The sequence below is a fragment of the Heterodontus francisci genome, chromosome 4 (assembly GCF_036365525.1).
Source record: "Heterodontus francisci isolate sHetFra1 chromosome 4, sHetFra1.hap1, whole genome shotgun sequence".
In the NCBI taxonomy this organism is placed as follows: domain Eukaryota; kingdom Metazoa; phylum Chordata; class Chondrichthyes; order Heterodontiformes; family Heterodontidae; genus Heterodontus; species Heterodontus francisci.
Genome location: NC_090374.1, coordinates 191,532,170 through 191,559,856, shown reverse-complemented (window position 1 = coordinate 191,559,856; position 27,687 = coordinate 191,532,170). Strand labels below are relative to the sequence as shown.

The following is a 27,687-nucleotide window of genomic DNA, read 5'->3' as shown; positions in this document are numbered from 1 at the left end:
TTCTTCCCTTGAAGACATCCACGCATTTTAGGGGATAGAGTGAAAATCTGAGACAGTCTGGCCTGGTGGAGGACGAAGGAGTCATGGGAGCTGCCAGGAAAGCAAGCGCACATATAGTGGAAGCTCTTGTTGGGGTCACAGACCAATTGGGCGTTGAGGGAGTGGAAGCCCTTCCTGTTGATGAATCTGACTGGCCGGTCACTGGGTACCTTGATGGTCACATGGGTGCAATTGATGACGCCCAGCACCTGGGGGTATCCAGTACCCTCTGTCCCTGCACAGGCCCATCTGTGTCAAATAGGATGTCGTTCTCCACTCTCCTGAATATGGCATCAGTGACCTGCCTAATGACGTGAGGAGCTGCCGACTGCAAGGTGCCACCTAGGTCCACAGCTGGAACGACCCTGTTGCATGGAAATTGAGGGCGACGGTGACAGCAGCTGTAGGTAACGGATTACCACGGGGGCCACAAGGCCTCAGGTCAATGTGCATCATAGCACAAATGTCCGAGACCATCTGCCTGGATAGGCGCAGGCTCCTACGGCACTGGTGCTCTGTCATTTCTTGGCTCTTGGACGGTGCACTTGATATTGTGGGTAGTGCCTGCTTACCCTTGCAGCCCCCGCTGTGCTCCTATGGCCCCCTGCTGTGGTTGCATCTGCTGCAGCTCATCCTGGCTGCTCTGTCCAATGTCAGAATAGCCTGTTCCTACCTGAATTCCCTCAGGTGAACTTTGTGCATTCACCATGCCTTCCCCTGCCAACTCCAGCTGCCCAAGCAATGCCACTAGGCCCACTTCCCTCTCCAAATTCCTGTCACACACTCCTGAGAAAAGCAGGTGTTACACCTCCAGCAGTGGCTACTCTGTGGCACCTTTGGAGTAGCTGAGCTTTATTTGGGACCTCTGCATTAAGTTAATCAGCTCTTTCTACAGCCCCCAGCATAGTTCACGTCTTCCGTGCTCCAGACATGGCATTCTCCCTCTGCTGTTCCTTTGAAAATCCCAAACTGCTGCTGACAAGCCTGTCAATGATCTCCACAATGAGCTCAACAGGCGATTTAAATGGAGGCGTGCGGATTTGCCGTTTCCTTCCTCCCAACGTTCCTTTAAAAATAGCTTTGCGTTCAGAGGCGGTGGGTCCCAGTGTCGACCTCCAGGAATGCGATCTTCAAATAGCGCACATAACCCTCTCCTGCTCCCAGCAGGTTTTAAAAATGCAGCCCTTGGAAGCAAGTGTTACTGCACACAAAGCAGTTGGTGCTGACAAAGTAGCTACAAGTGACAACTTAAAACAGCCATCTTAACTCCATCTGCGCTGTCTTGCCATCTATTAAAGTTGAATCCTCATGTAAGCTAAACAGTTTATTCCTCAAATAAATATTGTGCCTAAATTACCAGCCTGCAATTTCAGTATAAACCAACTAAGAAAACCCCTGTCTAAATTTCAGAGTTCTCACTGTAGGTGTCTCTGTTCAGTTCATTGGGAACCAAAATGATAAAAACCTAGGGGGGTGAAATTGACCCTGGGTAGTAGAGCACAAGAGCAATACTGCATCAACTGTTCATTTTACACCCCGCCTCATTTTCTTTCCCATTACGGAATAGGCTGCCGATTCGCTATCATTGTTTTGTGGCTGTAGTTCCGGGAAGTAAATTAGTCAAACTATTTTCCCTACCAGGCAATCAGGCTATGTAACTTGTGAGGCTTCGTAAAAAAAAATCTCCATGTAATTGGCACTCAGGAGTGCTTGACAAAGCACTTGTTGTGCCAATGCACCATGTGTTGAATGGAAAACTAGGAATACTGCAAAAACAAATCCCTGTACAATGCAATACTGTTCATGCTGTAATTAGCTAATACACAGGATTTGTGTTTCAGATGGTTTCAGCACACAAAACAATTAAGGCTATCATTGGAATTATAATGGCTGTTTCTGATTATTGCATTAGTACAAATACTCCCAAGTTCCTGTGAGATGGATGAGGTCTGTGGAATTCTGCTGAGAATTTTCTCACAATCGAGTGTTTTTCTCATTGACAAAGCCAATGTGCTTTATATTCTCGACACTAAGCACATCAATGCAATCCAGTTATGTCATTTATTAAATTGGAAACTACATAGACATCACCAGATTATATTACCAATCTGCTGCTTTTCTGAGGTTGATTGGGGTTCATTCGACAGGTGCTAGCAGTACTCTGATACCTCACCCAATCGGACATTCTTATATTCTTTATGTGTCAGGTTAGACCGTATGCCTTCATTGTCAACCATAGAGAGCATCACAGCTGAGCCCAGTCCTGTTCTCACCTGATGTTCATGTAAACATACTTTTGAGGAAAGGCCACTGGAGAGTGATCAAAATTGGTATCCTGCTCTGATTTCCCCATCACTGGAGAGTGATCGGAATTGGTATCCCTGCTCTGATTTCCCCATCACTGGAGAGTGATCAAAATTGGTATCCTGCTCTGATTTCCCCATCACTGGAGAGTGATCGGAATTGGTATCCTGCTCTGATTTCCCCATCACTGGAGAGTGATCGGAATTGGTATCCCTGCTCTGATTTCCCCATCACTGGAGAGTGATCAAAATTGGTATCCTGCTCTGATTTCCCCATCACTGGAGAGTGATCGGAATTGGTATCCCTGCTCTGATTTCCCCATCACTGGAGAGTGATCAAAATTGGTATCCTGCTCTGATTTCCCCATCACTGGAGAGTGATCGGAATTGGTATCCTGCTCTGATTTCCCCATCACTGGAGAGTGATCGGAATTGGTATCCCTGCTCTGATTTCCCCATCACTGGAGAGTGATCAAAATTGGTATCCTGCTCTGATTTCCCCATCACTGGAGAGTGATCGGAATTGGTATCCTGCTCTGATTTCCCCATCACTGGAGAGTGATCAAAATTGGTATCCTGCGCTGATTTCCCCATCACTGGAGAGTGATCAGAATTGGTATCCCTGCTCTGATTTCCCCATCACTGGAGAGTGATCAAAATTGGTATCCTGCTCTGATTTCCCCATCACTGGAGAGTGATCAAAATTGGTATCCTGCTCTGATTTCCCCATCACTGGAGAGTGATCGGAATTGGTATCCTGCTCTGATTTCCCCATCACTGGAGAGTGATCGGAATTGGTATCCCTGCTCTGATTTCCCCATCACTGGAGAGTGATCAAAATTGGTATCCTGCTCTGATTTCCCCATCACTGGAGAGTGATCGGAATTGGTATCCTGCTCTGATTTCCCCATCACTGGAGAGTGATCAAAATTGGTATCCTGCGCTGATTTCCCCATCACTGGAGAGTGATCAGAATTGGTATCCCTGCTCTGATTTCCCCATCACTGGAGAGTGATCAAAATTGGTATCCTGCTCTGATTTCCCCATCACTGGAGAGTGATCAAAATTGGTATCCTGCTCTGATTTCCCCATCACTGGAGAGTGATCCGAATTGGTATCCTGCTCTGATTTCCCCATCACTGGAGGGTGATCAGAATTGGTATCCCTGCTCTGATTTCCCCATCACTGGAGGGTGATCAGAATTGGTATCCCTGCTCTGATTTCCCCATCACTGGAGAGTGATCAAAATTGGTATCCTGCTCTGATTTCCCCATCACTGGAGAGTGATCGGAATTGGTATCCCTGCTCTGATTTCCCCATCACTGGAGAGTGATCAGAATTGGTATCCTGCTCTGATTTCCCCATCACTGGAGAGTGATCAGAATTGGTATCCTGCTCTGATTTCCCCATCACTGGAGAGTGATCGGAATTGGTATCCCTGCTCTGATTTCCCCATCACTGGAGAGTGATCAGAATTGGTATCCTGCTCTGATTTCCCCATCACTGGAGAGTGATCGGAATTGGTATCCCTGCTCTGATTTCCCCATCACTGGAGAGTGATCGGAATTGGTATCCCTGCTCTGATTTCCCCATCACTGGAGAGTGATCAGAATTGGTATCCTGCGCTGATATCCCCATCACTGGAGAGTGATCGGAATTGGTATCCCTGCGCTGATTTCCCCATCACTGGAGAGTGATCGGAATTGGTATCCCTGCTCTGATTTCCCCATCACTGGAGAGTGATCGGAATTGGTATCCCTGCTCTGATTTCCCCATCACTGGAGAGTGATCGGAATTGGTATCCCTGCTCTGATTTCCCCATCACTGGAGAGTGATCGGAATTGGTATCCCTGCTCTGATTTCCCCATCACTGGAGAGTGATCAGAATTGGTATCCTGCGCTGATTTCCCCATCACTGGAGAGTGATCGGAATTGGTATCCCTGCTCTGATTTCCCCATCACTGGAGAGTGATCGGAATTGGTATCCCTGCTCTGATTTCCCCATCACTGGAGAGTGATCGGAATTGGTATCCCTGCTCTGATTTCCCCATCACTGGAGAGTGATCAGAATTGGTATCCTGCGCTGATTTCCCCATCACTGGAGAGTGATCAGAATTGGTATCCTGCTCTGATTTCCCCATCACTGGAGAGTGATCAGAATTGGTATCCTGCTCTGATTTCCCCATCACTGGAGAGTGATCAGAATTGGTATCCTGCGCTGATTTCCCCATCACTGGAGAGTGATCAGAATTGGTATCCTGCGCTGATTTCCCCATCACTGGAGAGTGATCAGAATTGGTATCCCTGCACTGATTTCCCCATCACGGGAGAGTGATCAGAATTGGTATCCTGCGCTGATTTCCCCATCACTGGAGAGTGATCAGAATTGGTATCCCTGCGCTGATTTCCCCATCACTGGAGAGTGATCAGAATTGGTATCCCTGCACTGATTTCCCCATCACTGGAGAGTGATCAGAATTGGTATCCTGCGCTGATTTCCCCATCACTGGAGAGTGATCAGAATTGGTATCCCTGCGCTGATTTCCCCATCACTGGAGAGTGATCAGAATTGGTATCCCTGCTCTGATTTCCCCATCACTGGAGAGTGATCAGAATTGGTATCCTGCGCTGATTTCCCCATCACTGGAGAGTGATCGGAATTGGTATCCTGCGCTGATTTCCCCATCACTGGAGAGTGATCAGAATTGGTATCCCTGCTCTGATTTCCCCATCACTGGAGAGTGATCAGAATTGGTATCCCTGCGCTGATTTCCCCATCACTGGAGAGTGATCAGAATTGGTATCCCTGCTCTGATTTCCCCATCACTGGAGAGTGATCAGAATTGGTATCCCTGCTCTGATTTCCCCATCACTGGAGAGTGATCAGAATTGGTATCCCTGCGCTGATTTCCCCATCACTGGAGAGTGATCAGAATTGGTATCCCTGCTCTGATTTCCCCATCACTGGAGAGTGATCAGAATTGGTATCCTGCGCTGATTTCCCCATCACTGGAGAGTGATCAGAATTGGTAACCCTGCATTGATTTCCCCATCACTAGAGCACTGAGGCTAATCGTAGTTTCACAACTGCTGCTCCTGTGACCCGCTAACTCTGCTTCGTCCAGCAATCAAGCTTGAGGCTATTTACTATATATGGCTCAGTAGGTCATAGGCAGGAGTTGTAATGCAGTTCTGTGGTGTGACAGCATTTTCTTGTTCCGGATACTTGATATCGTTATTTTATGAATTGTGAACATTCTGCGCCACGTCCTAACGCAGGGGTGTCCAACACTCATTCCTTTGGCCAAATTGAGACCATAAATCTGTTATGATACCCTTGTCATCTTTACACACAAGCTTACTTAGACTTCATTGCAACTTCAACTCTTTAAACTCTTCAGCACTAGAAGATTGGAAAAGACCGCTTGCTGCCTGATCTGTAGATATAGATTCCTCAAGGAGCAGCCTTGTCCCACTGAGGAGTCACTTCCCGTCCTTTTAGAATTGAGAATTTTAAAGCGCTGAGGCTGATGTTTAGACGTTTTTAAGCCTTGCGGGAAGGGCTTGAATTATTTTTTGTATGGGGCGGCTGCTGGTCGATTTTTTTGTGTATAGGGGTTAACATATTTCTGCAGAATCATTGGTAATCGATTCATTGGTTGGAACACATGTATCTAGTTCCTGCTCCAAAGGGATGGTCATCCTTACCCAAATGTGAAGGGGAGGGACGGAGAGAAGGAACAGACTACCAGTCATAGATCTTTTAACCATGGAGTTATCAACAAGTAACAGAAACAGCCATCTTGGGTCAAAATATCAAATCGTAGAATGGTTACAGCACAAAAAGAGGTCACTCGGCCCATCGAGTCCACACCAGCTCTCTTGCAGAGCAATTTTCAGCTAGTCCCACTCCCCCATCCTTTCCCCATAACCGTGCAATTTCTTTTTCTTCAAGTGCTTATCCAATTCCCCTTTGAAAGCCCTATTGAATCTGCCTCCACCACACTCTCAGGCAGTGCACTCCAGATCCCAACCACTCAATGAGTAAAAAAAATGTTTTCTCATGTCGCCTTTGGTTCTTTGGCCAATCACCTTAAATTTGTGTCCTCTGAGATGATATTATGCTGTTGACCTGTAATTGTTTGGTGGCCAATTTTCAACGGTCAATGTAAAAGGAATGTAACAGCATGACGTTGGTTACAATAGACAGATTAATAATAAAGGTATAAAAGTGTTACCCTAAAACAATAATTAGAAACGTAGGAATTGCTAGATGAGAAAAGACTAAGTTCTGCCTGTTTGCCTTCTCCTATCCTGGTACTCACGAGATTCAGTAATAATGGAGTTGTTGACTAATCATAGCAATAAATCTCTATCATGTAGTCTACAACAAACCTAAATATAGACCAAGGAAACCCCCACCTCCCCCTCCACCCCCCACCGCCGCAGCCAGCTTTGTAAACCAACGGCCGGATTTTGAAAGGGCCTTAGGGTCAGAAGCCAATGCGCCTCGTTTTACAAATCACAATCCTGGAGGTCGTCTCCAGAACCTGCCGCCTCTGGGACAGTCTGAAATTCTCAATGTGAGGGTGGTGGGGTGGAGGGAATGGGGAAGCCCGCTCGCCTCCAGTTATGGGGCCATTAAACTCCTTTAGGAGCTTGTTAAGGAGGCTGGAGATCCGCACTGCGATTTTCAAAGAGGAATCCAGCGAGACCGATTAGTCTGGTACACAATAGAGCATAGCTATCAGGCTCACAATGTGCAGGGGAATAACTTTGTTGGAGGCAGAAATGTTTTCATCCCACGGGGATCTTGCGCCGGGCCCAACACAGGACATTTTTATTCTCATTCTGGAGCCACTGCCTCACCTGTTCATTCGTCTGTCCCTCAGAGGAGCTGCCTGCTCTCCTCTGCAAGGCAGTAGCAGCTCACATCATGGCTGCTGCTTGCCTTTGCCTCTGACACCTGCCTCCTGCAGACGCTCAGCGCCACTAATTGAAGATTGTGTCCTGTTGACAAGAGAGCTGAGGCACAGGGGCGGGACCCGGAAATCATCCGGGCATTGGGTTCTCCACATCATTTTGTAAATCCACCCCCAAATGTCCAAGATACCTGTTCATCCAAAGCATGCTTCTCTTAACATATCTCAAATTACTCAGATGATATCCCAACATACTGCACCAGATCTTGTTGGAGTGGGCCTAAAGCCTGGCTACCCTAACCCAACCAAACCTAACTACGTCCAGCATTCGGGGTCGGGCTGGACGGTACTGTTTTGTTTCATACTGTTTTCGTTTTAATCTACGAGTTTTATCTGTTTAAATAATATGTTTATTTTTGGGTCAGGTCAGGCATTTAAAAAAAATTAAAGGACTCTGGCCCGGTTTAGGCCCGGGTTGGGTTTTAATTTTATACCCGAGCCAGGCTTTAAGTAGGGCATCTCGCAGTGTACATCATTAGATAGACTATTTCATGCACCGTTTCAGCTCCGATACAATTTGCACCATAACATACTGGAACTGTGAACTGATAACAGTACAGTGAGTGCAATGGAACATCTGGAATCTGAGTGAATGAAGGGACAAACAGTGTATCTCCTTAACCAATGAAATTTAAAGATTGGGAAAGAAACAGGAATAATGAAGAAAGCAGATGAATTAGTCAAATCAGATACAGAAAGAGAAGTAAAGGGAGGGAAAGGAAGATTGGATTGAGAGAAAGAGACAGAAAGGAAAAGTAAGAAAAAAATATTGAAATTTTTTGAAATCTCTTAAAAGTCTTTACTGCTCACAGAAATGAGACTTTGTGGGGCCAGAGAGGTTGAAAGGCGTTGCATTAACAATTATCTGTTAAAAGGGTACTTACGTTGTTAATTGTAAGGCCTAACTTTCTGTGGTGCATTTAATAGGCAATTAATGCACAAGTTCTGCAAGATGAAGGGGGAGGTTAAGGGCGAGATGCTGTTTGTACGAGGTAAACGACGGAGTGGTGAAAATAGGCCAGTAGGTTCTGGAGATTCCTAACTCGTAGCTTATCTCTACATCCCCTGAGGTTGCTGGCTGAATACAGATTAATAATAGGTGTCGTTAACTCACCGCTATTTTTCCAGAATGATTTGGACCGTTATTTTCTGAAAGGAATCTATCCAATTAGCATTTTAATCAATACTAACTGCTTCCTAGAGATCCTGTTCCATAGATTGACCACTGCTCACTGAAATGTGGGTAGATTTTCCCGGGTGGGTCGTTATACCAATGTCTGCCTCAATTCCCGTTCGGGAACCCGTAAGTGGCCGTGGCGGGACGTTGGTCGCGATCTTCCAGGAGGCGGCCAATGTGGAAGCCATCTCCAGGAGCCCCATCCAGTTAAGGACAGTGGGTGGACCAGGGAAGCAGGAGACCCAATCAGAGGGCCCGTAGTGATATCCACCCAACAGCTGAAGCGCTGCCGATGAAGTTAGGAGAATGCAAGGGTGCCTGAAGATGGAGGCACCCTCTGAAGAATTATAAAATTGTAAAAGTGTGGCCACAGCTGCCAGGCCATCATAGTAGAGGGGAAACCCTTCCCCAGGATGGCCTGCAGCTTTGACCTTCTGTTACCTGCGGTTCCAGGGTCCGGGTGTGAGGTGGGGGGTTGGTTTAAAGGAGGCATTGATGGCCCCCATGGGGCCTGCCACCCGAAGGCCACCTCTTGGTAACTGCCAGGCTTTGGCCTCAGCAGGGGAGTGCATCCGCCATCAGGAAAACCTCAACAGCATCACCAATTTGCCCCCAAGTGAGCACTTAACTGAGCCTAATTGGTTAACTGCCACTGCCAGGCAGGTAGCCAGTACTGGTCAGACCCAGCTCAGGTAAGAACCCTCGGAGATACTGGAATGTCTCCCCGTGGAGAGATTCTCTCATCTTGCTCCTGGTCCGGCCCTCCAAGCCTGCCTCCGTGGGACCAGGAAAATTCAGCCCAATGTTTCTGTACATTAGTTTTGAATTTACTCCACCCTTCAAGCAGAGGCCATGTCCTCTGGTTCTATTGTTCTGGACAAGGTGAAACAGCTTGTCAGGGTCTACATTATCTACACCCTTCACAATCCTGAACCCAGCAGTTGTATCACCTGAACCTGGTCTTTTCCATTGAGAACATGCCCCATTTACATAATCGCTCCTCATAATCTAAACCCTCCATTCTTCAATCATTCTGGTTGCTCTCTATATTTTTGCATTAGTTGTTTTACACATCGCTACCGAGCATTGTTGCGAGAGCTTCAATTTATTGTTAATCAGTACCTCCAGATCTCACTCAATTTCCATTTATATTATTTTCTTCTCATTTAATTAATAGTCCCTTCCTGGATTTTCTGTCCCTGTGCGAAGCACTTTGCATTTTTCTACATTGATTTTCACCTAAGTAGATTTAAATTCTCCTGTAGTTTATCCCATCCAGCTCTGGACTCTACCATCTTCATTAGCTTTGTATCATCTGCAAATTTAGCCGTTGTTGCTTGTGACTCTTGGTTCCTATTTTTATTTTGTACAATTTAATTTTTCATTTGAAAGATTGACTTTCGATGGAATGTGCAGAGAACCTACAAATAAGTGTGTGTGTGTGTATGTGTGAATTTCCACTGATTCCAGTGCAGCCTTTCCTTCTTTCTTATTGATGAGGCTTGATCTGTTTTGGAAGTAAAAACCTCTGTTTATTTTCATTTAAAGATGTCTCCACACACTTTGGCTTGCATCGCTGCATCTAATTGGGACCGTCCCTACTCTCGAGAACAAGCTGCTTTCCCATTGGTAAGTCTAACTCTAAACTTATATAATGGGAAGAGACATGATATTAGTGTTAGGTTAGCTCTGCGTATAGTGCATGAGGTTGTTTCAGAGCAGGAGTAGCCTATTTCCATAAGGTTAGCATACTACATTATCTGGTCCTCACTCTCTTTCGTTATTTATTTTCAGCAACTCTTGAACAGACTTCCACATAACTCTTTTAACGTGTTATCCTAGACTCTCTGCCCTTGCATATAGAGATCAGTGCCCATTTGCTTCTCAAATCCTGACTTCGTTCACATTTGAAGAGCAAGCTCCACCAGTAAAAAGCATTGGGAGTGGAACACAAACCTGTCATCTGAAACGTTGCCCAGATTTTTAACCTGCATTATTCCTCTTAAAAATTTGCATGCTTGGATTGTCTGTGTCCTTTTAGCATACTATTTGGAAATGGTGTACCACTTCAGGAACTTACCACTCTTCGGAATTTTTACTAACTCTGCCAAGTAGGTTCTTGCAATATGTATATCCATGTGTCTAAACATCCTTGGCTGAATCAATGATTTCAGCAGATACTGGGAATCCCAACAAGTTGGGACACTATTCCTTTATGTCTGGGCTTCCGTCCAGTCCAGCTGATGCTGTGAAAGGCTGTTGTAAGAATCTTGATAATTTGCTACAATTTGCTAGTTCTAGTAATGACTAGTTTTAGTATGTAACATGCAGTGGCGGCCCCATTCCAGTGCAGCCTCAAACTTTTATGATCAATTTACAAAGCATGTTTTGAGACACTTTAAATAACTTTAAATAAAGGGTGTTACGACCAAGGCGAGAGGAATGCACTGTGCTTCTCTAGTTCCACTTCTCCATGGGTCACAAAGTATATTTAAATGTCTACCAGTTACGATATGGCCAAATATATACTGTTTTTATTTCAGAATAAAATCCACCAAGCAGGTTTCTTTCATAAACAACAAAATTATCAATTTATTATAAAACAAGACTTATTCAGTAAAGATGCAACGCATTAAACACACAGATTGAAATATGAAAGTTCCCTACATACGCACACTGGTTAAAGAAAAAATGAGGTTTTCTCTGCAGAGATTTTTTTAATACAAAAAGACAGAAAAAATACTTTGGCCAAATACTTGTTAATTCTTGAAGGAAAAGGTTAATATATGGAATTATATCAGTTGTCCCTTTTATGGCGTCCCAAATACACGTAGACGGCTGTCACTGGGACCTTTCTGGAGCAGTTCTCTTCAGGCAACGTCAAGGATTAGTCTGGCAGGCTTTTCAGGAGAAATGCGGCATCAGGGGTTTCAGCTATCACACACTGGGTTCTCAGGGTTTCTCAGAGAGGTGGAGAAAAGATGAACTGGGTGCTTCTGTCAGCAGGCTGCAAATCCAACTGACTCAAAACAATCCGAAACGAAGCAAACTCTTGACCACCATAAATCTTGATATGTCACTTCTCTGTAAACAACTACCCTGGTCACCAAGGCTCCTGTTGTTTACTTCGCTGAATACATGTGACGTCCAGTGTGGTTTTAAACCAAGTCCCAAAGTCCTTCCAGTGACCTTTTTTCAAAAAAAACAAAGTCCAGCAGCTCCTCAGATTCCCGCAGTGTTACAATCAGGTGAGGAAGGGGGTCTCAGGCTCCCCTTTCGCCCCTTCTCTGATTTGACTGCAACAGGGTTTATCTTTTTTTAACACAGTGATTTATCTTACCACCTCAGTGAGCACTTGCTCCTGTTACTCTATTTACAAATGAACCAATCAGGCAGGTTTTCTTGAGTTTAAACAAGAAAGATGTAAGTTTATGAACCTTATCACTCTAAACCAGTTAAAATTACTAAAATACGCGACGCATCCACGCTCACATTCACACGAGAGGCGCACACACACACAAATAGATTACAGAGGGGAAAAAAGAGTTGGGAGATTGGAGTAGAGTCCTTAATAAAAATGGAATTTAAATACTGAAATTTAGTCCCGGTGTCCTTAGTTGAAGTTGTAGTCCTGAAGTCCTCTCAGGGTATTCCTCTGGGGACTTGGATTCGAATCCCACCACAGCAGAAGGTGGAATTTGAATTTAATTAATAAATCTGCAATTAAAAGCTAGTCTAATGATGGCCATGAAACTATTGTCGATTGTTGTAAAAACCCATCTGGTTCACTAATGTCCTTTAGGAAAGGAAATCTGCTGTCCTTACCTGGTCTGGCCTGCATGTGACTCCAGACCCACAGCAATGTGGTTAACTCTTACATGCCCTCTGAAATGGCCCAGCAAGCCACTCAGTTGTTCCGAACCGCTACGAAGTCAATAAAAAGGAATGAAACCGGACGGACCACCCGGCATCGACCTAGGCACCGGAAACGACAATGGCAAACCCAGCCCTGTCGACCCTGCGAAGTCCTCCTTACTAACATCTGGGGGCTTGTGCCAAAGTTGGGAGAGCTGTCCCACAGACTAGTGAAGCAACAGCCTGACATAGTCAGTCTCACAGAATCATACCTTACAGACAATGTCCCAGACACTGCCATCACCATCCCCGGGTACGTCCTGTCCCACCGGCAGGACAGACCCAGCAGAGGTGGGGGCACAGTGGTATACAGTAGGGAGGGAGTTGCCCTGGGAGTCCTCAACATCGACTCCGGACCCCATGAAGTCTCATGGCATCAGGTCAAACATGGGCAAGGTAACCTCCTACTGATTACCACCTACCGCCCTCCCTCAGCTGATGACTCAGTACTCCTCCATGTTGAACACCACTTGGAAGAAGCTCTGAGGGTGGCAAGGGCACAAAATGTACTCTGGGTGGGATCCATCACCAAGAGTGGCTCGGTAGCACCACGACTGACCGAGCTGGCCGAGTCCTAAAGGACATGGCTGCGAGACTGGGTCTGCGGCAGGTGGTGGGGGAACCAACACGAGGGAAGAACATACTTGACCTCATCCTCACCAATCTGCCTGCCGCAGATGCTTCTGTCCATGACAGTATTGGTAGGAGTGACCACCGCACAGTCCTTGTGGAGACGAAGTCCCGCCTTCACATTGAGGATACTGTCCATCGTGTTGTGTGGCACTATCACCGTGCTAAATGGGGTAGATTTCAAACAGATCTAGAAATGCAAAACTGGTCCATGAGGTGCTGTGGGCCATCAGCAGCAGCAGAATTGTACTCAACCACAATCTGTAACCTCATGGCCCGACATATCCCCCACTCTACCATTACCATCAAGCCAGGAGACCAACCCTGATTCAATGAAGAGTGCAGGAGGGCATGCCAGGAGCAGCATCAGGCATTCCTCAAAATGAGGTGTCAACCTGGTGAAGCTACAACAGAGGACTACTTGCATGCCAAACTACGTAAGCAGCATGCGCTAGACAGAGCTAAGCGATCCCATAACCAACGGATCAGATCTAAGCTCTGCAGTCCTGCCACATCCAGCCGAGAATGGTGGTGGACAATTAAACAACTGACTGGAGGAGGTGGCTCCACAAATATCCCCATCCTCAATGATGGGGGAGCCCAGCACATCAGTGCGAAAGATAAGGCTGAAGCATTTGCAACAATCTTCAGCCAGAAGTGCCAAGTTGATGATCCATCTCGGCCTCCTCCTGAAGTCCCCAGCATCACAGATGCCAGACTTCAGCCAATTCGATTCACTCCGCGTGATATCAATAAACGACTGAAGGCACTGGATACTGCAAAAGCTACGGGCCCTGACAATATTCCGGCAATAGTACTGAAGACCTGTGCTCCAGAACTTGCCGCGCCCCTAGCCAAGCTGTTCCAGTACAGCCAGAACACTGGCATCTACCCTGCAATGTGGAAAATTGCCCAGGTATGTCCTGTACACAAAAAGCAGGACAAATCCAACCCGGCCAACTACCACCCCATCAGCCTCCTCTCAATCATCAGTCAAGTGATGGAAGGTGTCATCAACAGTGCCATCAAGCGGCACTTGCTTAGCAATAACCTGCTCAGTGACGCTCAGTTTGGGTTCCGCCAGGGCCACTCAGCTCCTGACCTCATTACAGCCTTGGTTCAAACATGGACAAAAGAGCTGAACTCAAGAGGTGAGGTGAGAGTGACTGCCCTTGACATCAAGGCAGCATTTGACAGTATGGCATCAAGGAGCCCTCACAAAACTGAGGTCAATGGGAATCAGGGGGAAAACCCTCCGCTGGCTGGAGTCATATCTAGCACAAAGGAAGGTTGTGGTTGTTGGAGGTCAATCATCTGAGCTCCAGGACATCACTGCAGGAGTTCCTCAGGGTAGTGTCCTAGGCCCAACCATCATCAGCTGCTTCATCAATGACCTTCCTTCAATCATAAGGTCAGAAGTGGGGATGTTCACTGATAATTGCACAATGTTCAGCACCATTCGTGACTCCTCAGATACTGAAGCAGTCCATGTAGAAACGCAGCAAGACCTGGACAATATCCAGGCTTGGGCTGAGAAGTGGCAAGTAACATTCGCGCCACAGAAGTGCCAGGCAATGACCATCTCCAACAAGAGAGAATCTAACCATCTCCCCTTGACATTCAACAGCATTACCATCGCTGAATCCCCCACTATCAACATCCTAGGGGCTACCATTGACAAGAAACCGAATTGAAGTAGCCATATAAATACCGTGGCTACAAGAGCAGGTCAGAGGCTAGGAATCCTGCAGCGAGTAACTCACCTCCTGACTCCCCAAAGCCTGTCCACCATCTACAAGGCACAAGTCAGATGTGTGATGGAATACTCTCCACTTGCCTGGATGGGTGCAGCTCCAACAACACTCAAGAAGCTCGACACCATCCAGGACAAAGCAGCCCACTTGATTGGCACCCCATCTACAAACATTCACTCCCTCCATCACCGACGCACAGTGGCAGCAGTGTGTACCATCTACAAGATGCACTGCAGCAATGCACCAAGGCTCCTTAGACAGCACCTTCCAAACCCGCAACCTCTGCCAACTAGAAGGACAAGGGCAGCAAATACATGGGAACACCACCACTTGCAAGTTCCCCTCCAGGTCACACACCATCCTGACTTGGAACTATATTGCCGTTCCTTCACTGTCGCTGGGTCAAAATCCTGGAACTCCCTTCCTAACAGCACTTTGGATGTACCTACCTCACATGGACTGCAGTGGTTCAAGAAGGCAGCTCACCACCACCTTCTCAAGGGCAATTCGGGTTGGGCAATAAATGCTGGCCTGGCCAGCGACGCCCACATCCCATGAATGAATTTAAAAAAAAGACCCAGACAGGGTTCTGCTAGCAAAGATACAATTGGAACAAAGGAAACTTGGATTAGGAGAGAGGGAATGAGAAAGAGAGAGACAGGAGAGGGAGCGAGAGAGGCAGAAAAGGGAGAAAGAAAGAGCTTTCCAGAAGGAACATGAAGAAAAAGATAGGAGAAGGAACGAGAGAGAGAGAGAGAGAATATTCGGAAGGAATGCGAAGAAAGGGAGCTAAGGCGGCTTGAGTTAACGAGGGGGCGACAGAGTATCCCCAGTGAAAGCATGGCCAATATGGATGAGCATAATTCAGGGCTGGGTACAGAATTGTTAAAACGAGTTCAATTAATTACAAAATTCAATTAGGAAGATGTGAAAGAACTTTTTGTGTCCTTTGAGAAACTGGCAAGGCAGCTAAAATGGCCAGCTGAGACCTGGCCTCTTTTACTGTAATGCAAGCTAAATGGAAAAGCCCATGGTGTTTACTCCCTGTTGCCAGCTGAGAGTTCATCAAATTATGAACTGACAAACAGTGCTATCCTCGGGGAATATTAATTAGCACCGGAAGCCTATCGCCAAAAGTTTCGAACCCTCAAGAGGCAAGCTAATCAAACTTATCTGGAGTTTGAAAGAAGTAAGCAGCTGGCTTTTGACCAGTGGCTGAGGGTTCTTAAAGCACAGCTCAGCAATGAGAATCTCAAGTAATTTTGTTAGAGGAATTTAAACACTCTGTCCCACTCTCCATAAAGACCCATGTAGAGGAGCAGTGGGTTCGGGGAGTCCGGCAAGCGGCCGTTCTGTCCGATGAGTTTTCTTTAATTTATAAGTCGGTTTCCCAGGGGAGAACCTTTCCTCGTCACCCCCACAAATCCGAAAAGGACAAAGGGTGGGAAGGTGATAGGAACCCAAACAGTCCTGGGAGAGAAAGGAAAGCAGGACGCACAGGGGGCGCTCCTCTCACCAAAATGGAAGGTGCTGTGAGCAAGAGTGAGACCTGGAGACCTGTGTGCTTCCATTGTAATAAGGCAGGGCATTTAAAAGCTGACTGCTGGAAAGTAAAGGGAAAGCCGGTAGGGTTAATCAGGGCACACCTGCTCAGGGAAGAAGAGAACCTGAGGGAAAGCACAGCAGAACAAGCTGTGGCTTTAACTGCAGTAAGAGTGAGACCCAGGAAGGTTATGGCTGCAAGTGCAGGAAAATTTAATCGGATTCCTGAAGTCCAACAGAGTTTTGTGTCCGAAGGGAAAGAAACCCCATACCCCTCAAGTGGGGCAAGCAAGCCCATAGTGATTCTCAGTGACACAGGGGCCACGAGATCCCTTTTACTGGGAAAAGGCCTGACCTTTCCCCCCAGAGAGTACAGTGAACACCGGAATGGTGGTGAATGGTATTGGAGGGCAATGTATTCCTGTACCTGTACATCGGGTGCACCTGGAGTGCGACCTAGTTTCGGGACCGGTGACCATAGGGATTGTCCCTAGTTTGCCTGTGGACAGGGTTGACCTGCTCCTAGGTAATGATCTGGTGGGGGTGAAGGTGTTACCCCCCCCCCCCCCACCAGCAGTAAAAGAAAGACCACAGGAGGTCAGAGAGACAGGGCAGTGGCAGGAGACGGTCTCCTGCAGAGTCCCTGAATGTGTAATGAATCAGGCCATGATCAAACCAGCTCCCCAGAGGAGACTGTATTGGGACTGCAGGCAGAAGACCATGAGGTCTGTCTGTCCGAGACTTTCTTTGGAAAGTTCGGAGTCCCAGGAAATGAATTAAATGGATTTTCCCTAGCTGAGACTAAGCGAGCCAACCCAGTATTGCCAGAGTTAGCACAGGCTGCACAGTCTGAAAGTGAAGCAGAGGGAGTCACCGATTGCTACTATTTAAATAATGAGGTACTGATGAGGAAATGTCGTTCTCCTCACAGACCTGAGAGCAAGCAGTGGACAGTAGTTCACCAGTTAGTGATGCCACAGAGGTACCGGGGAGAAATATTAAGAAAGGCCCACGAGACTACAGTGGCTGTACACACCGGTATATGAAAGACCAAAGCCCGCATAAGACAGCAGTTTGACTGGCCAAAACTCTACAAAGATGTGGTGGAGTACTGCAGGAGTTGTCACATGTACCAGGTTGAGAGAAAACCCCAACCTACAGTGAAACCTGCACCCCTAAGTCTTGTACCGGTGTTAGGAGGACCCTCCAGCAGAGGGCTGGTGAACTGTAAGGGACCCCCACCGAGCACAAAAAAGGACAGGCAGGCACAAGACTGGCAAAAGTTTAGAAAGAGAAAGAGAAAAAGGGACCAAGAGGGCAGGTTAAAGGAAGTCCGGGAGGAATCCTGGATGAAAACCCCTACTGTCCAGTCAGCCAACTCCGAAATGCTATAAAAGTTAGACTCCACATCCTCCTATGTAAATGCAGACACCAGAAGCACCCCACCAGAGTTGCTAACAGCATTTACAGGAGCCTGCACAGACAAGGAAAGATCTCTAGGGAGCAGAGAAACCATGAGGGTGATGCCTCACCTAGTCAAAGTGCCACAGGGGTGTGCAGTAGAGTCTGCACAAATACCTGCAGGCAGGAGTGTCCTCTGGAACAAAGGGGAGATTAGCAAAGAATCCTCCCCCACAGTCAGAACCAAAGGAACAACCCATCCTCCTAAAGTCAAAAGCCTTTGCATGACTCAGCAAAGTACTGAAAGAGAGTTCAGGATAGACCCGCCCTCCCCCCCCCCCCCCCACCCTGCTGATTCTCCTGTACAAAAAATTCCAACTCAGGGCTAATTAAACCTAACCATCAAAGACACCCTAAGCAGTTATGAAAATGGGCAAACTGGAAAAAAAAACTTCCCCAAGAGCCACAGGTTGAATTTTGACAGCGCCCTTTGAACTCGGCGGCGTGCCTGCATTTGCCGGCCACCGCCGAGCCCCCACAATATTACGCTCCAGGGCTGCTTGGAATCACTGCGCCGAGCCGCCCTCCCCATATTACGTGAGGAGAGGAGGGACATTAGGCGCAGTGAGAGAGTTTTGACAGTTGTGTAGCAGGTGCTGGGGCCCTATTTTAAGAGCCCCAGCACCTGCTTCCTGACAGCTGAAAAAGAAATACTTACCTGACTGTTGAAGAGTGGGGCTGCTGTCAATCTGGCAGCAAAGCAGAAAGGGCTGCAGAAATCCAGCAGGTCAGGCAGCATCTGTGGAGAGAGAAGCAGAGTTAACTTGTCCAAGTTCACAGACCTGAACGTTAACTCTGCTTCTCTCTCCACAAATGCTGCCTGACCTGCTGAGTGACCCCAGCACTTTCCGCTTTGCTGCCACATACTCACCCTGCTGTGTCCTAGTGTCCTGTGAAGTTGTGATCCTCTTCTCCCACTCAAGTGTAACATTCCTTCTTGTAGGCGTGCTGCACCTGGCTGAATAATCTTAAATTTGCATATTCCAGTGCGTAAGACTTAAATTTTTTTTTTTATTTCCAAAATATACTTTATTCATAAAAATCTGTAAAAATTACATTGCCAAACAGTTTCCAAACAGCACCAAAAAATACAAACATTGCAAGGGAGATCAGTTTCCTTCAATACTGTCATGAGTTTCTTCCCAACCCTTCCGTTTCACAATTGTCATGTCAATTACAGTTTTACATTTACAACAATTCAGAATATTAACGATACAGTTCGAGGGGTTTCCCATGGATCCAGCCCCTCAGTCCAGCTTGGTGGGGGAACCTTACACTGTGGTCTTTCCCCATTGAGCCTTTACTGCGGCTGCCCCAAGCTTTAGTGCGTCCCTCAGCACGTAGTCCTGGACCTTGGAATGTGCCAGTCTGCAACATTCGGTGGTGGACAACTCTTTGCGCTGGAAGACCAGCAAGTTTCGGGCAGACCAAAGGGCGTCTTTCACCGAATTGATAGTCCTCCAGCAGCAGTTGATGTTTGTCTCGGTGTGCGTCCCTGGGAACAGCCCGTAGAGCACAGACTCCTGTGTTACAGAGCTGCTTGGGATGAACCTTGACAAAAACCACTGCATCTCAAGACTTAAATAGACCATAAAAGGTATTACAGAGGTTTACACAGAACACACTGACACAAATGGGAATGTACGGGTGTCACAGCAATGTAAATACATCTTTCACTAAATGTTCCTCACCAACATGTGTGTCCTTTTCTCTGTGTGAATGATGTGTGCCAGCATGTAGCATCAATGTCACATCCCTTTGCACCGTTGGCCTTTCAGGAGAGCCAACGTATGCAATAACATCATTGCCATGCCACCATTACACATGAGCGTCTCCATGGATGCAGTGACATGGACATTGGCTCAGTCAGCTGCTGCCTCTAATGGTTTACACAGAGATGCTGCAGATGTGGACTGGTGCACAGCAGGTGAGCGAGGGTGATGTATGGTTTGCAGAGTTCCTGTCAGTTCCTATGGAGCAAACAGCCTTTGTCTGATAAGCCACTACCGTACGTCCCTACCTCACTGCTAGCCCTGCGTGTAGAGCCTGGGTGCCTTCTGTCCTCCCATGCGTCTTTCATGTTGTAGGTCCTCAGCGTCCTCATAGTCCGAGGATGAATCCTGTTGACGTTTCTCCTCATTATGCCAGGCCCTGGCCCCTATTGGGTGCGTGGTTGTGCAGAGCAGCAAAGAAAGGAGCTGACCTTTTCGGCCCGTAGTACAGGACATCACCCTATCCATACAGGCATTGGAGGCACTCTTTCAGCATGCCGATCTCCTGCTCAATGGTGGCTCATGTAGCTCAGTGGCTGGTGTTGTATCTCTCCTCTGCAGCAGTGGTGGAGTCTCTCACCGGGGTCGGGAGCCATGCCTCCAAGAAGCCACCCCTCCATCTGAGCCAGTTCAGTGAACAGCAGTGGCAGCCGGGACTGGCGCAAGACCCAGGTGTCATGGCAGCTGCCTGAGAAGTGGTCAGACATTCGCTGCAAGCATCTGTGGTGTTCACATACCAGCTTCACCAAGATTGAGAGGGCTCCTTTAATGGTGATGTCGGCAGGTAGTAGCCTGGCAGGAGGCCTGATGGCCACATGAGTGCAGTCTATAAATATTACAACTATCGTTCTCAATGGGCCTCTGGGCCTGGCTGTGAGAGTCCATCCTGAAGCGGACATACTCACTGGCCCTCCGGTGCTGGGCATTGGTGACCTCCCTGTTGCAGTGGTGCACTGCTGACTGTGTGACCCCACAAAGGTCTCCGGTGGACCCCTAAACGGTTGCAGTGGTGTCAGGCTTGAGAACTGCTGCCACTATGAGGAACAAAGATATGGGATGTCGACCGGAGCCCATGGGCTGCAGGTCATCCTTGAGCAGGGCACAGAGACATGTCACCACCCTTTTCTATATGTGCAATCTCCTCTGACACTGGTGCTCTGACATCCGATGGCATGTCATGTGGGGCCTGCAGATGCACGGCAAACGTAATGGCGGGCTCCACCATCCATAACACTTTAATGCTCCTGCCCTTTCTGGCACCCTCCCGACACACAGGGTGCCTTGTATGCCATTGCCCCCTCACAAACACAGAGCGTACACTGTTAACGGAGGGATGGTACACGGTATCTCCCTTCATGCCAGCACAGCTTTCCCTCCAGTAATCCCAGATCCTCTCCCTTTCAGAATGCAGAGTGCGACCCTTGTGTATCCCCCCTCCCTTTAAGAATACAGAGTAAGACCCCTGCATATCCCCCCCCTCCCTCCCAGAATGCAGAGTGAGACCCTGAATAACACAACTTACCTTCGCTGGCGACAACTTCTGCCTCTGAGGACCCGCAGGCTTTTCAGATCGTGACGGCCGCCCATTCAACGAAAATCCGGCAGTGTCGGTGGAGAGGCGGTGGGCTGCATAATCAGCAAAGGTAAGTAATCATTACCATATGTTAATTGTACTGCGCTGCGCTGCGGCTAGGGTGGGGGGGTGGGGCCGCACCGAGGTCCCGCCCACCGCCGGTAATATACAGCGGGCCCACCTCGACATCGAGGCAAGCCTGTCCCCGCAGCATTTTACCGGTCCCTGCACCGTGACCCGCGGTGTCAAGGGACCTGTAAAATTCAGCCCCACATATTTGTTAGGATTCCAAAATAGGGGCGATTTTAATAAGTTTTAGGATTTGTGAATGAATGAGAGAAATGCATAATAAAAACAAGAAATGCTGGAACCACTCAGCAGGTCTGGCAGCATCTGTGAAAAGAGAAGCAGAGTTAACGTTTCGGGTCAGTGACCCTTCTTCGGAACTGCATGTTTTTTTTCTGTATCTTATATTTTCTCTCAACCTTTTTAATGAAATGCGCTTTTCTCAAATCGCATTTCATTACATTCTGCCGGGTGTGGAGGTGTCATGCTAGGCCCCTACCTGCCAAGAATGAGGCACATCAAGTTTGTCATGAACATTGATTTTCAACTGTTGTTGGAACGAGGAAATGACTTGTTAAATAGATCCGCCGTGGCTGGAGAAAAACATTTACATACTAACAGACATCAAAGGTGAGGAAGCGTGTTCCAGGGCCTGGTAAGGAGGATATAATCCACAAGGGCCAGGACTGGTTACACCAGCTGGTCACATGACTGCCTGGCTGTTCCAGGGTTTTCTTTTGAACTGGCCACAGAGAGTTTGAAGGCAGCATGTCGGTTTGCTCCTGGACTGAGACGATCTCTCCTGTCTGCTCCCATCTCTTTCCCTCACACTTCTGAATCCATTGAAGACACATGAACCCCAAGAGAGAAAAGTCTCTACAGCAAACAAGGTTTAAGAAGAATACTGGGCCCCAACGAAAAGCAAGATCTACCTACAATCAAGAACTCATTCTACAGTGAGCTCGAAGACCCATAACAAAAACTCTTCAGATATGTCTCAAACTTTTCCACTTTATTTTTCTTCCGCCATTTTCTGTCTCTATTTGCTTATATGTATCACGTTTGCATGCTAGCATGGGGGCGTCATGTATCCGTAGACATTAACCAAATTTAAGTTTAAGTTTAATAAATTTCAACTTTTCTTCTTTAAACCTAAGAAAGCCTGTTTGTGCTGGTTTCTTTGCCTTATAATTGGAAAGCGGTGAACAAGGATTCACCACGGGGGAGCTAAAAACACGGTGTATTTAAAATAAAACCCTGTTACAGTAAGACCGGGTGAAGGCTGAGAGGGAACCCTGGACCTCTTTCTCACCTGGTTATAACATTAATATATAAAAGTTCCCTTCCAACTTAGTCCAACACACGCACACCAGTTAAAGATTAAATGAAGATGTCTTCTCTGCAGAGATTTTTTTACAAAAAGGCAAAAAAAAATTTTGTCCAAATACTTGTTAATTATTGAAGAAAAAGGATATGATATAGTATGATATCAGTGGTCCCTTTTCTGGCATCCCAAAAACGCCTAGACGGCTGTCACTGGGATCGTTTTGGAGCAATCTTTTTCAGGCGACGTCGAGAATTAGTCTGGCAGGTTTTTCAGGAGAAGTACGGCATCAGGGGTTTCAGCTATCACACACTGGATTCTCAGGGTTTCTCAGACAGGTGGAGAAAGGATGTGTTGAGTGCTTGTCTCAGCAGGTTACAAACCCAACTGACTTAAAACAATTCAAAACGAAACTAACTCTTGACCACCATAAATCCTGACATGTCACGTCTCTGTAAACAACTCCCCCTAGACACCAAGGCTCCTGTCGTTTACTTAGCTGAAGACATGTGACTTCCAGTGTGTGTTTTTAAACCAAGTCCCAAGTCCTTCCAGTGACCTTTTTTAAGAAAAAGTCCAGCAGCTCCTCAGATTGCCACAGACACACAGTCCTCAAAAAATATTAAAACATGGAAACGCCTTCATAACAGGATCAAAAAAAAGTGTCTCTTCTGTATTTTCACTTGTGAGCAAGAAGTAGGAAGATTGTGCTACTTTAGATTTTGTGGGTTTTAATCATTAAGTATTTACTAAAATTGGTAACTAATCTTTCACAAGGCTTGCAAACATTTTTTGCTGTGTTTCTGAACTGGAAAATCTTTGTCAACGAGGTCAGATTGCACCAGGAATATCTACAAATGAATCACTTCAGTCTTGGACAATGGAGATGTTTATGCCTGCCAGTGTACTAATATAAAATGGGTTATTTTGCAGCCGTTTGTGAAACCAGAAACCAAATTTTGGCCGACAATTGCTCGAATTGATGACCTCTATGGAGATCAGCACTTGGTCTGTTCCTGCCCACCTATGGAAGCTTATGAATCGCCCTTCACGGAACAGAAAAGAGCTTCGTCGTAAGGCTTCATCATGGGTTGATTTTTTGCGGGTGTTGAATTCAGTAGATAATTGCTGTCAACAAACCCAACTACGTGATTTTTTTTTTGTTTTCAAAATCAAGATCCGGCAAGCCAGATATCTCAATTTGTATTGAAACAGCTGCTAACGGTTTTTAAAGAGCAGACACTACGTCTAAAGCCACACTTCAACTGATGGTATTCAGTGCCTCAAAATTAAGCAGCATTGAGTTACATCAGTGGCCTTGATCCTGTGCACTTTTTTCTAGACTTGAGTTGAGAACTGCTGTGGTTGCAGATGTGATTGATTGTAATGTATTGTGTTCACTAGCTGTTAGACAAGCAGCAGATTGTCAGATCATATACATCTGTGGCCCAGTGACAAAGTGGTCCTAGAAGGTAGTATTTTTAATGTTTACTTTTGATGTTCTTGTTTGTAATTGTCAGTGCTTCTATAACTGTAACCAGTATTCCTGGTTAATAGAAATTAAAAACAATGTAAATTTTAACTATCTTATCATTCCAATAAAAATTCTTGAACTGATTTTCATATTTTTTCACTTGGTCCTGTAATGAAGACTGTCAGTACTTTTTATGTTCTATTCATTCAAGTTCTACATAGGTAGCTTTAAAGCATTTCAAATGTACTTTTCCTGAAAGAATTTATGGGATGATTTTCCAATTGCCATAGCTGGTGGAGCACGAAATTGGACAGAGATCCCTCATCAGATCACCACTGAGTTCTACACCATCTGCTCTTGCACAAAAAAGCATTTAAAATTAATATTAAACTCAATATTACTGAGGCAGCAAATCAGTTTAGAAGGAATTCCCAGATTTTCCTGTGTTCTCCTTTGTCACCATATAAAATGGGGAATTGGGGCCAGTTATGTTCTGGGCTGAAAGAGTGAAGTGCTTTGAGGGCAACCAGCATACTTGGAGCATATATAAAAGTGGACTTTAATTTTGGATTTGTGAAATCTGAATGTCACATTGTTGCATTTTGGGGGATGGTTTCTTATTCCTTGCAGCAAAATTTAATCATTACTGAAATCCAAATTATGGATATGGAAATTTCCTCCTCTTGTGTTACTTGGAGAAAGCTGAGGATGAAAGGAGGGATGTGAAACAGGTTCAATGGAACCAAATGCAGATTGCCTATATCCACACTGCCATGGCTATGGATACAGCCACACCTTCCCAGGAATATCCAGTCTATTCTGTGCTCAAGCAGAGCCTGCAAAGGGATTGACAGTTGTGTGGTCTGATCTGACCTGCAAACAACCTTCAGCAGGTGCGTGGCTTTGCCAATGGCAATCAAGGTCATCACAGCTCTGAACTGTTAGATTTCAGGATAATTCCAAACTACCATAGGGGATCTCTGCATCAAGTCAGTTCAGAGATTTTCAGTCTGGGGTCAGGAACCCGACACCCAGATAATTTCCGGTCCCCAACCCCACACTGTGTCATGCCCACGACACGATCTTCAAATGTCAGCGCCCTAGTTGGGCCGGCGGTGAGCTCAGTGCCCAGTTAGTGGCACCGAGCTCTGTCAGGAGGCAGGAGCTGCCTGCTGAGCACCATTATCAAAGACGGACGGCAGCCATGACTGGGCCTGCCGCTGCCTTGCAGAATAGAGGAGGCAGGACATTAGAGAGCCAGCAGTCTCACTGCGCAGAGAACTGGCCGAATGGTCAACTGAAAGATACGGCACCCGATCTCACACAAAAACCCCTGATGGCAAAAAATTATTTGATTGCTTTCCACATTGAACCCGACAGCTGTGCACTAATGTGCACCTGACTGTTCAGGTTTGTTGATTTGCGAATTGGAAATCACCTTCTGGCCCTTCCCAGTCTGTTAACCAACTCCTCGAGGAGCATAACAGGCCGTTAATTGGATGGTTTGGAGGGTACTCGGCTCCCCCTCAACCAGCCCCCGCTCTCACTTTGAAAATACCAGTGCTTCCTAGAGGCATCGGGACACTGATTTCAAATTGCACTGGCTCCCATTCTCACCCCCACGAGTGATTGAAAATCCCAGCCCTGAAGTTGGCTTCTGGGGTGAATGCGACTGAAACAGGATGAATAGCAGGACAAGTGATTTCATCATTTCTCCCCTGGAAAGCTAGCAGGAGAATGAAAGGGCACAGCATTTTTTTTCATCCCAAGGCTTTCCAAAATCGTTGTAATTTGCTACACAGCTTTGCCAGTCAGTGGCCTAATATTGGAGGCTCAACTCACAGCCAAAAGCAGAGCAAAATGCTGATGGTCAGAGACCTGCTGAAAGATGATTGCATCCAACAAGTGATACCCAGGCTCTCAGATGAGACCTTTAACTACATCTGATCAATGTATTAAGTCCTCACCACATGTGCACACTGCAGTGATCGAATACACCCTCTGTACTAAGAACTGTTATTGAGGTGAATGCTATGACCTGCTTGTACCTTATTCTTCATCATCAGAAGAAATCTGTGATCACAATTGAAATAAAAAGCAACCAGATTTAATTCCCAATAACTAACTACTTTAAGGGGCTAGTGTTTTTTTTGTGTATTGTGCTTCACCCTAGTGTATGTTTTATGTATTTTACATCCTAATCTTTTGCCCTTACTAACAGGAGTACATGAGGGATTTCCCAGCTGAGTGTAGTGGGAATCATTTAGCATCTTGGTATTTTTTTGAGTTGGGTGTGGAGATGCCTCTGCACATGGTGGATGGTTGGTCCTGCATCTATTACCATTTAGGGTGGGGGAAACTGGATGTGGCATTTCCCTGAGGGGCTGTAACCCCATTATTGTTTAACCAGCCACTGATCTGCATGGGAGCAAGTATCTGAGCAGCAACATCTTGTGGATGAGCTCTCCATCTGATCCCACAGCACATTTAAACCAGACAGGATTAGATACTGAAAACCTCTGCAGCAGCAGTCAGAATATTCAGAAGAGATACTCCGACTGGGCTTAGGGCCTCAGTCATTGGGGAATCTGCTGTAGATGCCCCTCAAGTTGTTGCGCACTCTGGGCAGGTGGCAACAGAACAATCAAGTGGATATGATCTGGGATTGAGAAATAACCAGGATCAGGAACCAGGTGTGAGGAAACAGCTTCAGTAAGTTGGTGGGTGAGGGGTGTTCAACGCAACTTTAGTAACAGTCGAGTGGATCACCTTTAAAGGCAAAATGGGAAACATAGAGCCATAAATACATAACCAGAATTAACAACATAGTAGGAGAAAGCATGATCCTAAATGAAGTAACAAATCAAATATGAAACAGGAAAAGAGAAAACACTTTACGAATCCCGCAGATAGGAAGGGGTTCACAGAGATGAATATAGCAACATGTTACGGGTGGGATGGGGGTTGGGGTCAGAGGGACTAAGACAGGAAGAAACCATAATTTCAGATACAAAACATGACAGTAAGAACAGAAAGAGGATAGTCAGACAATTGCAAACAAGGCTAAACAAAATATGAGCAGCCCAGTTAATATTCTCTGTCCAAATATTCACAAAGGAAAGTGTTAGCAACACAACTTCCCCAAGTAGCAATAACCTAAGTAGAGTCAATGACTTCCATAGAAATGAGATGGAAGTCTAGAGAGGTTAAAAGAGCTCAAAACAAGCTAATCACCAGGGACAGATGGTATATATCCCAAAATAATAAGACTGGTGAGTATTGGAAGACATTGAGAAATATTTGGAGGGAGTCACTGGATACTGGGGAGCAGACTAACATGACATTCATTTTCAAAAAGGGTGGCAAAGCAGACACAGTTAACTACAGGCCCATTAGTCTTGTTTATACCTAAGGAATAGATACAAAACATTATGGACTATGTGAAGCATTGAAAGGAAAGAAAACGGTTGAGATCCAAAAGAGAGGTTGAGATCCAGAAGGGTTTCAGGAGCTAGGGAGATGAATAAAGAGCAAGACTTCAAAGATGGTAATTGTTTAGATTGTTTAGAGATACAGCACTGAAACAGGCCCTTCGGCCCACCGAGTCTGTGCCGACCATCAACCACCCATTTATACTAATCCTACACTAATCCCATATTCCTACCACATCCCCAC

General features: G+C 46.3%; 1 protein-coding gene across 1 annotated transcript in view; it reads left to right on the top strand.

Annotated features, from left to right (window-relative positions):
- The window catches only part of gldc (glycine dehydrogenase (decarboxylating)), a 213,882-nt gene extending 189,727 nt beyond the window's left edge, over nt 1-24,155 (top strand). The window contains exons 24-25 of the mRNA XM_068030712.1: nt 10,050-10,130; nt 23,472-24,155. Of these exons, the coding sequence (XP_067886813.1) occupies nt 10,050-10,130; nt 23,472-23,615 (225 nt within the window). The 3' untranslated portion in view covers nt 23,616-24,155. The remainder of the gene's footprint in view (nt 1-10,049; nt 10,131-23,471) is intronic.
- Nucleotides 24,156-27,687: the final 3,532 nt, after the last annotated feature.